Source organism: Globicephala melas, chromosome 6 (genome assembly GCF_963455315.2).
Source record: "Globicephala melas chromosome 6, mGloMel1.2, whole genome shotgun sequence".
Lineage (NCBI taxonomy): Eukaryota > Metazoa > Chordata > Mammalia > Artiodactyla > Delphinidae > Globicephala > Globicephala melas.
Window position 1 is genome coordinate 8281416 of NC_083319.1, and position 15353 is coordinate 8296768.

At 56.8% G+C, this 15353-nt stretch overlaps 1 protein-coding gene across 1 annotated transcript; it reads left to right on the forward strand.

Annotated features, from left to right (window-relative positions):
* Nucleotides 1–3450: 3450 nt before the first annotated feature.
* AK1 (adenylate kinase 1) lies at nt 3451–12302 on the forward strand. The gene is made up of 7 exons (XM_030858576.3): nt 3451–3571; nt 6529–6567; nt 8097–8132; nt 8287–8450; nt 9255–9371; nt 11627–11818; nt 12064–12302. The coding sequence occupies exons 2-7, from the start codon at nt 6561–6563 to the stop codon at nt 12130–12132; spliced, it is 585 nt and encodes a 194-aa protein (XP_030714436.1). The 5' UTR covers nt 3451–3571; nt 6529–6560; the 3' UTR covers nt 12133–12302.
* The last annotated feature ends 3051 nt before the right edge of the window (nt 12303–15353 follow it).

Here is a 15353-nt window from a genome sequence, read left to right on the forward strand (position 1 = left end):
AATGCTGTGGCTCTCCTGTCTCCCCACTGGTGGGCATGAAGGGGAGGTCAGCAGGAGGGAGTCAAGAGGGGCCGGTTGCTGGGGGTGGACCCTAGGAAAGCTCGGTTCAGCGTCAGCAGGTAGGACTTTGATGGAGGATGATGAGGGCAGGAGGTCCAGGGTCTAGTCCTCAACCCTACATGCTCTCACCGCCTCAGATGGGACCCAGCCGAGACCGCTCCACTCATGGCCAAAGTTAACTTCCTGAAGACACCTCATCACGGCCAGCTTTGCTCTGAAAACTTCACTGGCTTCCCACTGTGGTCAGGACCAAATCCACCTCCTAGTTTGGGGTTCAGGGCCCTCCCGTGAACTCTTTTACCCAGTTACCCCTGTGAGGCCCCTACCCTCCACTCCTCCTTGGGCGAGGGGGCATCTCCCACCAGCTGCAAACCCCACATGTGCTGCCCGAGGCAGCCACTCCAGCTGTTTCCTGCGGATGCTTTGCGGTCCAGCCAGGCCCGCCCAGGGCAGCCCCACACCTGCGCCCCATGTGCTGGACACATGGATCCAGCTGTGCACCTCAGAGAGTGGCCACCCCAGATATATCCCCCGATGCTGGCTCACTGGAATGCTTTATTAGCTAGAATATTTTTAAATGTTTTTTAAGACTTGCTTTCATTTTGTATGGTTATGTTTTAGGTATTTTTTTATATTTTAAAATAACTTGAACTATACAAACACTGTAAGATGGAAAACGATGGTATCACCCAGTCCTATTCCCTGTTGACAGTTTAGGGTTCAATCTTCCAGATTTTTCTTCCGTGTACTTTTTTTTCTTTCCCTCTCTCCCTTCCTTGCTTTTCTCCTTCCCTACTTCTCTCCTTCCTTCCTGCCTCCCTCCCTTCCCCTCTCCCTTTTTTTCTTTCTTAAGATTGTAGCCGGGAAAAAAATCCCGAAACTTTAATATCCCAGCCTTGGTGGAAAATCCATAGGTCATGCGTAAATGAAATAATTAAAACAGGTACTTAAAATATTTTTTGTTTAGTTTGTAAGATTTTTAAGGTTTTTTTATTGTGGAAAAAAAGCACATAAGATTTACCACTTACCCATTTTTAAGTATACAGTTCAGTAGTATTAAGATTTTTTACACTGTTGTGAAACAGACCCCCAGAAATTTTTCATCTTGCCTCTCTGAAATTCTCCCTTTCCCCTCAGCACGTGGTAACTATCATTCTACTTTCTGTTTCTATGAATTTGACTGCTTTAGATACTTTGTATAAGTAGAGTCATACAATATTTGTCTTTTTGTGACTGGCTCATTTCCCTTAGCATCATGTCCTCAAGGTACATCTATAGATGCTTGTTGTATTTAAAAAAAAAAAAAAAAGCATGGAGAAGCCTTTAAGTAAGAAGTGAAAGTCCTACCCCCACCCAGGCGATCCTGTGCACACAACTGCTCTCTCAGTTCTGCTGTAGTTCATCAACTTTAAGATACCGTTGATTTGATTATAAGACAAAACGATTTCAGAGATTTTTGTTTTGTTTTATAAATTTATTTATTTGTTTGTTTTTATTTTTGGCCGTGTTGGGTCTTCATTGTGGTGCGCGGGCTTCTCATTTTCGTGGCTTCTCTTGTTGCGGAGCACGGGCTCTAGGCGCACGGGCTTCAGTAGTTGTGGCACACGGGCTCAGTAGTTGTGGCCATGGGCTTAGTTGCTCTGCGGCATGTGGGATCTTCCCGGACCAGGGCTCGAACCCTTGTCCCCTGCATTGGCAGGCGGATTCTTAACCACTGCACCACCAGGGAAGCCTGATTTCAGAGATGTTAAAATGCAAAAAAAAAAAATTTAGGGATAGATTTTACACACATGTGCACATACACATCCGCATGTTTAGAATTGTTTTCATGAAGGTGGGATAAGATCAGGGCTGTTGGGCCTTTTGCCTCTTTCTCTTGCCCCACCAGCTACACAGACCTCCAGCTTCCTTTCTCCAGCTGACTCTAGGGCAGTTGCCATCTCCCCAGCCTGACTGTCTGTGCCACTGTCCCTCCCATCAGTCAGTCTCCACTGGCACTAGAGAACATCCTGTACACGTTTTGCACCCACTTGTGGGATTCCTAAGAATAGAAAGACACATTTGAAAGTTTGATTGACATCATCAATTTGCTTTCCCCATCACCAATTTGCCAGTTCACACAACCACCTACAGCTTTCGAGAGGGCCTTTCAAACAATTTCTAAGGCAGACCCTCTGACCCACTACTCACCCCTCCCACAAATGGCGAAACTAAAATCCCAACGAATAAGAACCTTGTCTGACGTCCCAGGTGGCCGTGCTGGGATCAGGCCCAGGCCTCCTGGAGTCCAGGTTGCTGTTGTTGCTAAGAAACCACCCATCTAAGGTGGTCTCACCCTTCTGATAGTCTCATCCTCTTGCTTAAACACCTTCCATGGCTCTTTTGTGCCTGCAAGACAAATTCCAAATTCAACCCACTCCATCTGGGGCTGCTGCCTTCAAGGTCGTGATGTGGTCTAGTGGTCAAGTGCCTGAGTTCTGAAGATGCAGGGTCCTAGGCTCTCATCTCTGTTCTGCTACATCACTGGGCACCTATTGCTGTGTCCCGGTCTCATGCAAAATGCTGGGTAAATACATCACTCTCTACCTGGGAACCCCAGGCAAGTTCTGTTACAACTGTGACCCTCACTTTCCTTCTCTGTGTTTAAGGATTGACAGACATGGTCTGAGTCCAGTGCCTGGCACCTGGTGCCCACTGAGTCTCATTAATGGGAGCTGTTCTTTTTTATCAGGATTGTCAGTCCCCCATCTGGGTGCCCTCAGCATTCTGAATGACCCACATCCTCACACAGCCTCACTGGGAGCTGCCTGGCAGCCGCATGGGAGCAGGGCTGGGTTTTTTTTAATAATCTACACGACCACCGCCTCGGAGATGGGTATGTGGGTGGTCTTTGGAGTCCCGGGAAGTTACTGTCCCAGAGGAGCTCTTGGGTCCCTTCCAACAGAGGAGGAGTTCCAGGTGGGTCTTGGCCCAGGGACCTCTGGGCAGGATCCGAGGAGGGGCTGGGGGACGTTGTCCAGCCAGCAAAGCCCCCAGAATCCATGCCTCGGTGCCCTCCATCCCTGGTCCTGGCCTCTCTCTGCCACCAATTTGCTGTGGGATTTTGTGCAGAGAGCCTCTCCTCTCTGGGTATGTTTCCCCAGCTGTCATACAGGAAGCCTGGTCTCGTCCCCCTGGAGTGATGCGGGCACAGTGGGGGTGACGAAGGAATGAAAAACCCTGGGGAAGCTGTAAAGTACCCTACGCGTGTGCAGGCACAGCCACCCGCAGGTGCACGGCGAGGGCGCTGGCCTGGCTTCCCATCGGGGCTCCGCTCTGGTCCAGTGCCCGCTCCCTTCCTGGTCCGCTCTCCCTCCCTCTGTCCCTCCCTCCCTGCCATCAAGGAGCGCTGGCTCCCGGCATGCCGTGCGCTGCTGACAGCCTTATAAATAGTCGCCTTTGCGGGCCGGCGGCCGGCGAGGACGGGCAGGGCACACGCTGTCCCCGGTGCCCACCCGCACCCCTCCCTCAGGTCAGTGTGTGCCCGTGTGCGTGCCTGTGCACGTGTGGGGGGTGCCCCTGCGGGGAGTGGGGGGTGCGTGTTTGTGTGTGGCAGGGCGTCCTCCGGGTTTGCGTGGCTGTGTGTTTGTATCCATGGTTGCGATCTGTGTGCATCTGCTTGCCTGTTCCCCAGGCTCTGCTCTGGGTATTAGTGCCACACTGTGTGTGCCATTGTGGATGTGTGTGTGTGTGTGTGTGTGTGTGTGTTGCTCTCCCTCCCAGCCTCCGCGACAGTCACCCCTTTGTCCTGCCGGCACTCTTGGGGCTCCAGGTCCCTGCCCTTGGCACGTCCCACCTGGGGACTGGGGAGGGGGAGCTGTGGCTGGACTGCCTGCCCCAAGGACCTGGGCAGGGGCAGCCTAGGTGATGGGAGGAGCTATCCTGTCATGTCATTTTGAGTGCTGGGGGGACGGGAAGCCCCCTGGATGTTTGGCCCCCTGCCCCCGCCTCCTGAAAAGCAGGGGCCCTGTGGGAGCCCTGGGACAGCCCATGGGGCCTTTCCTGCGTGTTGCTCAGTTACCTACCTAGGACTCTCCAGCAGCAGCAGGACTGGGCCTGGGGGTACAAGCCCAGAGAGGGTACAGCAGCTGCCCAAGGTCACACAGCTGAGTGATAGAGTTGGGATTTGAACCCTAGCCAGTTGCCAACCACTGGAAATGCTGCTCTTGGTCAGAAGCTGGGAGACCTGGGTCTTGCCCTGGCCTTGCCTTGTGATTGAGATGAAGTCGCTGTCCCATCGGGCCTCAGCTCCCCAGGCCCCTCAGCAGACCACTCCGTCATATTACGAGTTGCCGTGGCCCTGATTTGGGGACCTTATAAGGCCTGGGTGTGGAGCCCGTAACCCAACTCTGTCCTGGACCCCTGGCTTCTGTGAGGACTCCTCACAACCCAAGTTATTTTGGACCAAGAAGTGGCAGGTGCCAGCAGGACAGAGGGGCTTAGGTTACCAGGAGGGGGCAGGGCAGGGTGGGGTCAGGAACACCCCTCAGGGTGTCTTCGCGGCAGGCTGTCCCTGGCCTGGGGGCCTCTCCCTCCCCCACCAGCTGCAGAGGGGCACTGGCAGCTGTTACTCTTCCTTAAGCACACTCAGCAGGAAAGAGGTTATAACTCACAGCCCATGAGCAGCGGCACGGTCAGCAAAGCTGCTAAAGGACCTAGTGGGTGCCAGGCCCGGGGCAGCAGAAAACGTAGCCTCAAGTGTGACCCCAGCCAGGCCCTGGAGCAAGTCTCTCCTTCCCTCCCGAGGTGACTGTGAGGATGGAGTGAGGCTCCCGGGGCTATGCTCAGCCGGGGCCAGGCCCAGTGTGGTGGACACAGGCCTGCGGTATACAGCAGAGAGGCCCAGTACAGTGTGGTGTGTGTGCTGCTGGGCGACGGTCACCTGCCAGTATGGGAGTGGAGAGCAGAGTCCAGGAAGGCTTCCTGAAGGAGGTGACACCTGAACTGAGTCCTAAACAGTAGCACCTTGGGGAAGGGCATCCAGGTGTTGGGTGCAACATTAGCCGGGCCCTGGAGTGGGGCACGGTCCTGGTGGGTGAGGGAGATCGGAGCAGTTCAAGCAGTGGCTGATAAGGCTGCAGAAGGTGCTGGAGGCCAGCTCGCTGGGCCCGGTCAGCTACGTTAGGGTTTATTTGGGGGACTGAGGGGGCCATACATGGAAAGGTTTTAAGCAGGTAAAGACGTGGTTTGATGCTTGTCAGAGAAAACCCTGCAGTTTGCCCGGTGGGGTACGGAGGTAAGGAGGCCCACGGGAGGCTGGAGCAGTGGCCAGGTTCCCTGCTTGGAACACGGCAGTGGTGGTGAGGACACGGACTGGAGGGACGTTCAGGAGGGGAGGGCTGGGGCTCGCGTGTGTGGGGTGGATGTGAGTGGGGAGAAGGGCGTCCGCTCTGACTGCAGCCTCCGGCTGGGTGATAGGGCGCAATGCTGGGGACATGGGAGGGACTGTTTAGAGGCTCGGGGTCTGCGGGGTCTCTGGGCCTGTCCAGGGGCTGTAGATGTTTGGGGCTGGGAGAGGAGGCCTGGGCTGGCTGAGCAGGGATGGGGGTCCTGGGAACCTGACACCAAAAGTGAGAGGGTGGAGTAGGGGCCCCGGGTGGGGATGTCCCCGGCAAGAGGAATGCTGGCCAAGGGTTGAGGGTCAAAGGCCAAGGCAAGAGTATCTCTGATGTTTGCTGGCGGCCTTGGGGAGGGCTGGTGGGTGGGGAGTAAAGAAGTGGGGGCCAAAGATGTGTTGCAGTAACTCTGAAGGCACTGATGGGAAGGGAAGGTGGAGGGAGACCCCTGGGGCTGTGGATGCAGAGCGGGGGGGGGGGGGGTCCCAGGAGGCATTGGGCTTGATTTACACACTGAGGGAAGGTGTGGGCAGGGGCCACATCAAGGGTGGAAGTTGGGCCTGTGCAAGGGTGAGAGCCTGGGGACCTCCTCAGCTGAGGACCGGACAGGCTGTGGTCACGTGAGCAGCCCCGCAAATTTCTCTCCCACCCTGGGCCTCTGTGTCCCTTTGAGCATCCTAGTCCAAACCTCATCCCAGATGAGGACTCGTGCAGCTCCCCTCCCACCTGCCTGCCTCCGGGCCTTCCTCCCGGCCCTGGGGCGCGTTGTCAAGTTGTCGGGCAGATGCAGGACCCAGGGCCTGTTTTCCGGGAATCGCAAGGGGAGCAGCTCAGCAGTTGTTGGTGTGGCTGTTTATGCCCCTCGGTGCTGCCCCCGCTGTCTGGCCCCAGAGGGAGGAGGCAGGGACAGGACAGTGGAGGCATCCAGAGGAAAGGGGACTTTGTGAAGTCCTCCCAGCCTCCTGGGCCTTCCCTGCCCCCACCAGCCCCTCCACCCTCAGAGGACGTCAGGGCCTGGCACACCATGTGGCTGGGTGGGAGCAGAGGCAGGAGAATCCCCCTCCCCCTCCCCACCTGTGCCCTTGTCTTGCAGAGTGCTGACTCGGCTCCCCAGACCTCGGCAAGATGGAAGGTACGGAAGCTCCCCTCTTTTCCTGCTCACAGCCTGGGCCTCAGCGTGCCCATCTGTTTAGGGGGTGTGCTTTCGGGAGACATTCGGGGAGGGTTTGGATGTGGCTCTGGGGTTGCTAGAAGGGGCCTATCTGGGGGCCTCCAGCATCTTCCTCAGGCCTCTCACAGGATGTACCAGCTCCAGGATTACTTTTAGAAGGGAAGAGGCCTCCTTGAGGCTCCTGAGGGCCCCACAGCTCACCTCCTACACTGGTATTTATAGAGCTGAATCTCTGGCTCTTTCTGGAGAGGGGGCGGCACTGGTGAGGGAAAGCCTGCCCTGTGGAGAGGCCCCAAGAGTGCAAATGCCAAGGCAAACAATGACACATTCCTGCCCCTCTCCCAGACCAGCAGGGGTGGGTCTTGAGGATGTCTTGGGCCCTCCTGGCTCCTATAGGCTGGGACCTGGAGGCAGACGTGGGCCAAGAGCCCGGCTGGCCCGCCTCCTGGCAGCACCACCCATCCCTCCCTGGCGCTGGGCCTCGGCCTGGGAGGCTCTTAAAGGAACCCAGCTGTCCTGGCTGCTGCTGCGGCCTGAGGCCGGCGGTCATCCTTCCACGCCCAGGCCTCTGAACATCCGCTGCCACTGGGCTGTGGCCTCCCCGCCACGCCCAGGCTTGTGCCCATCACACGGCAGCAGACGATGGGAACGAAGAAGTCGTTCTTCGGCAGCTCCTCTAGACCTCCAGCCCCGTGGCTGGGAGGACCCCGGGGAACTGCCGAGCTCACCTCCCCACTGGGGCAGGGACTTCTTTCCTAAGTGCACACAGCGAGCTCCTACTTCCCTGAGAAGCGGGGAAGGCCTGGCAGCCTGGGAAGAGGCTCCGGCCGCAGCCCTAGCTCTGGCATCCCTGGAGCAGGCCCCTGCCTCTAGGCCTAGGTTCCCCCCTCTCTGGTGGGGCTACTCTTGCTGAGTTCTGAGATAGAGGTTGAAACGTAAGCTCCCTCCCTCTCCGGGCAAGGGTTCCACGTGCCCACCAGAGCCCCCCACCCCCACCCCGGCAACCGTCTCCAGGGCAACGTGTGTTGTGGTTGCCAACTCCACACTGGTACCGCCCAGGGAAGGCAGGCGGCAGGCTGGCCCCGGGCCCGGGAGGGGAAGGGCAGGGGACACAGCAGAGCAGGACCATGTGGGCCTGCTGCTCGGCACCAGACGCCCGCAGCGTGGAAGACGCTAACGCCCAAGGTGACCAGGCGTCTCGGCCAACGCGAGGGTTGGCGTCCGAGCCCCTGAGGGTCGCCGTCACAGCGTGTGCTGAGCCCGTAGCCTTCAGGCCTGGAACACCCTCTTCTCCCTGACCTGTCCCGGTCTCTGAGTTTTCCTCGCCCCATTATCCCTCACTCTGGGCTGACTCATCTGCCTCTCTGACAGGACCATGAGCTGTGTGTGTGCAACTGCCTGGGGCCCAGCACAGGCCTGGGATCCCAGAGGTACCTCTGGTTCTCTGTCCAGTGACTCACTGAGCTCTGCTTCCCTTTTCTCTCCCACAGAGAAACTGAAGAAAACCAGGATCATCTTTGTGGTGGGTGAGTCCAAGGCAGCAGGCAGGGAGGGGCTTTGCAGGCCCTGGTGGGAGCCTGGGCCTGGGGCTGCACCCTGGGCTCTGCCCCCGCTTCACTGGGTGACCCGGGCAGACCCTGTCCCATTTCTCGGGGCTTCTGAATGGGCGGGCGCTTGCAGGCGGGCCTGGTTCGGGGAAGGGCACCCAGTGTGAGAAGATTGTCCAGAAGTACGGCTACACCCACCTCTCCACCGGGGACCTCCTGCGGGCTGAGGTCAGCTCAGGCTCAGCCAGGGGAAAGATGCTGTCGGAAATCATGGAGAAGGGGCAGCTGGTGCCACTGGTGAGTGGGCCCCGGCAGGGCGAGGGTTGGGGGGTGATGGTGGCCCTGAGTGGACACCAGCCAGCAAAGCCCATGACACACTAGCAAGGCGGACCATGACCTTCCCTGTTTCTGAACCCTCCTGAGGGTCCCCACTGCCCTTGGCAGAAAGTTCCTTCCGGAAGCTCCCAGGAGCCTCCAGGACCTGCCCTGCCAACCCCTCCCACCACCAAACCCTCCCACCACTGACCCCTCCCACCACCAACCCCTCCGGACTCCCACCACCCTGGCCTTTCTGTCCCCTCACACTGATCACACTCTTTCCTGCCTGGAATGTTCTTCCCTCCTCATCTTTCATACCTTGCTGACTCCTCAGACTTAGGCTAAGACCACCCCCTCCCACCAACTTTATACTCCAGTAGCCTCCCTTCTTTGTCCGTATAACCCATGTCATGCTTGGAAACTATAAATCCACGGTGTAATTGTCTGTCCCCTCAGCAGACTGTGAGTTTGCGGAGGGCAGGGAAGGTCTGCTTTGTTCACAGCTGTGTCCTCAGGGCCCAGACAGGAGGCTGGGAGGAGGGGCTCGGTCATATTATTGAGTGGATGAAGAAATGAATGAATGAATGAACGAATGAATGAATGATTCGATCAATCAGTCAAGTCGTCACAGTTCACAGAAGGCTTCCTGGAGAGGGAGGCTTGTTTGGGAAATCTGTGTCAGGGCAGAGGGCATTTCTGGCTGTGGGGCAACGCGTGCAGAGGCCCGAGGAGGGGGTGGAGAATAGGGGGTCATGACCCCGCCTTCTTTTGCCACGCCTCCAGGACACAGTGTTGGACATGCTGCGAGACGCCATGCTGGCCAAGGTAGATACTTCCAAAGGCTTCCTGATCGACGGCTACCCCCGGGAGGTGAAGCAGGGGGAAGAGTTTGAGCGGAGGGTAAGTGCAACCTCTTGGAGCTGTGACATGGGATGAGCCGGCGAAGGCTGCTGTGATGGGCAGTTCTGAGCAGAGGGAGAGAGAGACTGATTGTGGGCGGGTGGGAGGGTGGGCAAGGAGGGAGACCAGGGAGACTTTCTGGAAGTCTTTCTAGAAGTCTAGAAGAAAATGAATGGAAGGAAAGAAGGCACCAGGCTGGGGAATTCACAAACATGGCCGCAGGTTCCAGCTCAGCTGCTTGAGGCCTTGGGCCAGTCAGGCTGCCTCTCTGAACCTCGGTGTCCCCAACTGCAAAATGGGGACAGACAGTTCGCAGCTGCCTTGAGGGGCAGCGTGGGGATTAGAGAGAATGCATCCTTCAAAAGTGGGGCTTGGCACCCCATAAACACACGATCAGAGGGGCAGGGAACAGCATGGATAGGGCTGGAAGGGTCACGCTGGTGTGGGGAGAAAAGAATCTGTGGGGCAGGGCAACCGGCAGTGATGTGGGTGGGGACGTTCAGACCAGGCTGAGGCCTTGAATGCCACAGAGGGGCGTCTAGTCTCCTTCCAGGTGCCATGGGGAGTCTGGCTGGAAAGAGTGAGCCTTGAGGATGAGGGCTCTGGTCTGCCTAGCACGGGTGTCCCCCAGGAAGACTTTCCACAGTGGGGGAGCACCTCACTCAAACACACACATGTGCAGGCATATGTGCCCACAGGCATACAAGCACACGTACATGTGCACACAGGTACAGACACTTACACGTGCACAAGGCCAGAGGCATATGCACACATGTACACAAGCATCTAATGTACACACACGCACACTCATGCAACGTGTGCGCACAGATGCAGTACATCCAGATACAGGGACGCACAGAGATGCACACACATGTGCACACACAGATGCACACACCAATACCTCTGATGTCACAGGCCATATGGGGGAAACATGAAACTGCAAGTGCCCAGGAGGAGGGAGAGGTCTGCTGACCTCTGAGGGCGGGTGCGGGCTCAGGGAGGGCTTCTCGGCAGTGGGAATGCCTGCGGGGAGGACCGGGCATCTTAGGGGCCTGGGGCAGGACAGACCTCCATCCCCATTGCCTGTCTCTGTGAGGCTGGGCCATCTTTGGGCTTCCATAGCTTTGAGCCTCATCCAGAGGGAGAATATTATATTCCTTGACATCGAAATGGCTGCAAGACCTCAAGAAAGTGTCTGTCCTGGTCTGGGCCTCAGTTTCCCTATCTATGCAATGGGGATTGGCTGGGTTTCCTTCAGACTAGGAGGCCATGGACCCTGAGGTCAGATGCCAGGCAGCCCTGAGGCACGTCCTGTTGTACCAGATGCATGATGTCGCCTCAGGCCCTCAGGGTCACATCTAGAAAATGTGGTTAATGAAAGTTTACCCATCCCTCCTGGGGCCGTTGTGGGTGCTACTGGGCTACAGGGCTGGGCACCTGGTCTTCTCGGCTCTGGACAGCAGGGGGCGCCTGGGCCTCACCGAAGGAGGACAGGTCGGCCTCCTGGCCCTTCCAAATCTTCCCCGCGGATGAAATGCTTATTGCAATGACAGGGACATTGTTCAGAACCCCCAGAGCTCAGCAGGCCCTCGCCCCTTCACTCAGCCCTCCTTATTCCTTTGTCAAGTTCATATCCAGCCTTGCAGGTATAAGACCACCTACCTGCCCTCCGGGGCTCCAGGCCTGGCTGGGGGAGGGACCTTAAGTAAATAACCAGAGGTCCTCCTGAGACAAGCTCGAGGCAGAAGTAAAGGGGGACTGGAAGCGCGTGTCGCAGAGAGCTGGGATGGTTGGGCGGGGAGGGCATCTGCAAAGACTGTCCTAGAGGAATGAGATTTTAGCTCAAATCCGAAGGCGAGCACTTGGTATTGAGGGAAAGGGTTCCTGGCCAAGGTTCCCGGCATGAGCAAAGGCCTGGCAAGGGAGGAGGTGGATGAGAGCCCAGACCACAGACAGTCCGTGTGCCTGAAGCCAGGAGAGCAAAGGACTGAGAAGCACGAGATGAGGAGGTGGGGGGAAGGGTAGGTCAGGTAAGGAGTTAGGACTTTCTCCTGAGGGCACTGGGGAGCCATGGAAGAGGTTTGAGCAGGGGAGGGGCAGGGCAGATTGGTTTTAGGAAGGTCCCTCAGGCTGCCTTGCGGGAAGGGCTTGAAGGTCTGAGTGGGTCTCAGTGGGGCCTCAGAAGTGGGAAAATGGGGAGGAGATGGCCCCAGGGGGCAGGAATGAGGCCCCTGTAAATAGTGCCCCGCCTGCAGATCGGACATCCCACGCTGCTGCTGTATGTGGACGCAGGCCCTGAGACCATGACCAAGCGGCTCCTGAAGCGTGGAGAGACCAGCGGACGTGTGGACGACAATGAAGAGACCATCAAGAAGCGCCTGGAGACCTACTACAAGGCCACAGAGCCCGTGATCGCCTTCTACGAGAAACGTGGCATCATCCGCAAGGTGCGGGCCCGAGGGCGCCCTAGGCAACCTGGGTCTTTGCCTGGCTTGGCCTCAAATTGCTGTGACCTTGGGCCAGCCCTCCTGTCTGGGCCTTGGTTTCCCCACTGGTTGGATGAGGGGCTGCTGCCCACTGTGGCTGGGCTCGGGGAGCCTGGCCTGGCTTCCGGGAGAGGTCAGCCCCCTGCCTCGGTGGGGCCCACCCAGCCTTCCCCGGCATCCTGCCCTCATGGCCCATCTCCCCACAGGTCAATGCCGAAGGCTCCGTGGACAGCGTCTTCTCCCAGGTCTGCACCTACCTGGACGCCCTCAAGTAGCAAAGCTGGAGCCTCTTCTCCAGCTCAGAGCCCGGCCCCACCCTCGTCCTGACTCAAGGCCTTCCCAGCCTGAGCTCAGCGCTTCCACCCTGCCCGGCTGGAGCACAGGCAGAGGAAGCCACTTTATCCTGTTTTCATGGACAGCCGAGCACTAAAGGAATTTCCAAGGACATTCAGTTTTACTCCTTTTTCTTTGATTCCATCAGGGATGATTCACATGGCGTGGCCGCCCCAGTCTTGAGTCCTCAGCCCCTCCCCTTCCCGTTCCTCTCTGGGCCCCTCAGCCCACCTCAGCCGGCGCCCCTCTCCTAGCTCCGTTGGAAGACGCAGGGCCCTTCTTCACACATGGCGTGCTGGGCCTGGGCTGTGCCAGGCCTGGGGACGCTGGGTGACTGAGGAGTGGTCCTGGCTCTCGGGGACTTGTGGTCAGGCAGAGCTGGGCCCTGGCCCGGGTTCCTCTGCATCCTTGTCGTGTGGCCTTGGTCCCGAGCCCCTTAGCTCTCCGAGCGTGTTCTCTGTCCCGAACCCCTGCTGGGGACCGGGCTGGAGCAGGCAGTGTGGTCATGGGCTGTGGGAGGGCTTCCTGGGCAGTGGGGGCAGCACACATCAGCCGGCCGAGTGGGCAGCGAGTTGGCCTCCTTGGTGCAAGAAGCTTTGAGGGTCCGGAAAGGGCATCGGGATTGAATGGGGGGGGGGGTCATGGTCAGGGGTGCCTCCCTGATGAGGTGGGACCTGAAGGAGATCCCACCATGTGGTCCTGGACAGGTCACAACCTGCCCTTCCTGAGCCCATTTCCAAATCTGAATCAGGATCAGTGCCCCCTCCCCCCAACCCTCCCCCAAGGTCAGGATGAGAACACGCTGAGCAAGGGGTGTGGGTGGTCAGTTACCGTGGCCTGTGGGACCGGAGACCAGAGCAGCCTCCGGGAGGTGCAGGGCTGGGGTGCTTTGGGGCCGCCCCGGAATCCCCTGGGGAGAACCATCTTCCCTCTTCTGTTCTCTTTCACTCTTTGACCTCATCACGGAGAAAGTCTCCATTGGTGCTCACGTGTCCCTAACACCTGTCCCAAGCCCAGCTGGCTCCCTTTAAAGCCAAGAGAGCCTTCAACAGGGCATCCCCAGCTGGAATGAAATCCTGTGCGGGGCTGAGGGTGCCCCTGTGTGTCCCCTTCTACCTACAGCAAGTGCGGCTGGTTTTCCATTTACAGTAGTTATTTAAACTTTCCTTGAAAATAAACGTATTTAAGTTTTAAAAGATGAGTCTATTGAAAGAAGAACACGAAATCAATAAATGATAGCACAGGGGAGATAGGTTCTAGAAGGCAGGCGTCATGCGGCCCTGGGTGGGGTGCGGCCGAAGGTCTCTGCAGCTGGTCTTTCTGTGCCCCGTGCCACCTGGGGCGCACCGGGAAGCCCCAACTCACTCTGTGACCGCCCACGTCAGGGTCTCCAAGTCGCATCTGTCAAACTGGGCTAAAACACGCACACACGCATGTACATACACACTCATGCACACACACGTCGTCTGTTGAGGTTGTCGTGATCAGCGCAAGGATGAGTGGAAAAACATGCCCCCAAGATGATAAAAAGCTAAGAGAAATCCACCTGACAAAATTGTCTTCAATATCTTCATTTTTTAAAATTACAGCTTCATTAATTCAGGTATGTCTTCAGTTTATGGAAACCTCAGCTGACCCAAACTCTTCACCATGGAATCACTTTATTCACTAAAGAAAAAAAAAAACCTTGAAAAAAAACACAAAATGTTTAACAGCTCCAGGAACTACCACCACCCCATCCTTGCCACTGCGAGCCTCCCTTTGAGGGTTTCCTTAGTTCACGTTTCCGGAGCAACGGCTATGCTGGCAAAAGATGGGGTCGCGAGCCCCCAGCCTGCTGTGCTGTGGCTCCCAGAAGGAGGGCAGCCATATTCACAAAATTCCATCCCACCTCCTGAACCCAGACCAGCTCTGGGCAGCTCAGTGCACAGAGCTCAGAGGAGCCCCTGGTAGCGGGAGTTGCCTTGAACTGGAACTCTGGAGTGGGGCCTTGAGGGTACAGAGGAGTTTGCTTCACCATGAGACAGAGGGCATGGAAGGGCGGAGGGAAGAGCTCTGCAGAGTCTCAAAGGTGGAGAGGACCAGCTGTGGGGAGGGCTGAGGCCTTAGAGGGACAGGAGTGCAGGCTAGAGGCAGGGTGGTGGGTGGTGGGCAGCCAGGCTCTCAGGGCCTTGAATGCTGACTCAAGTATCAAGTCTTTCCCCTAAGAGCAATGGGAAGCTCAGAAAGAGCTTTGTGGGGTTTTTTTTGTTTGTTTTTTTTGTTTTTTGAAGAGCTTTGTTTTTTAATGAAAAATTTCAAAGTGAAAATTGGAGGAAATAATATAATGAACACCCATATACCCATCACCGAGATTTAGTAATTGTTAACATTTTTCCATACTTCATTGTTTTACTTTCGCCAAGCTATTTTAAAGTAAATCACAGATATGAGAACCTTTCACCACTGAAGTCTGACTTCAGCGTGACTCTCCGATAAATAAGGACACTTTCCTATATAACCACAACTCAGAGGTCCAGGAACACTAAGTTACAGTAACATTGTCATAGGTAATAATCAGACCACATGCAATTTTCCCCAGTTGTCCCCAAAATGTATCTTTGGTCAAAGTGGGACGCTATCCAGGACCACACGCTGCATTTGGTTGTGATGTCCATTAAACCTCTTTAACCTAGAACGCCCTTCCTACTCTTTGACATTGGCCTGTGACGGGATCAGCTGTCCTGCAGAAAATTCTTCCTTCCAGATTTGTCTGTTGCTTCTTCGTGGTGTGCTTAACTAGCTGCCCCGTCCCCTGAATTTATTGTAAACTGGAAGTTAGTTGTAGTCTTCCTAGATGCAAGTGAAGCCTTTGGGGCAGGAATACCTAATAGGCGAGGCTCAGGAAGGGTTTTAAACCGGGCAGGATGGTCAGATCTGCAGCGCTTCCAGCTTTAACCTGCACACGCATCTCCCTGGGGTCTTATTAAAAAGCTGATTCTGGGGCTTCCCTGGTGGCGCAGTGGTTGAGAGTCCACCTGCCGATGCAGGGGACACGGGTTCGTGCCCCGGTCCAGGAGGATCCCACATGCCATGGAGCGGCTGGGCCCGTGAGCCATGGCCGCTGAGCCTGCGCGTCCGGAGCCTGTGCTCCGCAATGGGAGAGGCCACAACAGTGAGAGGC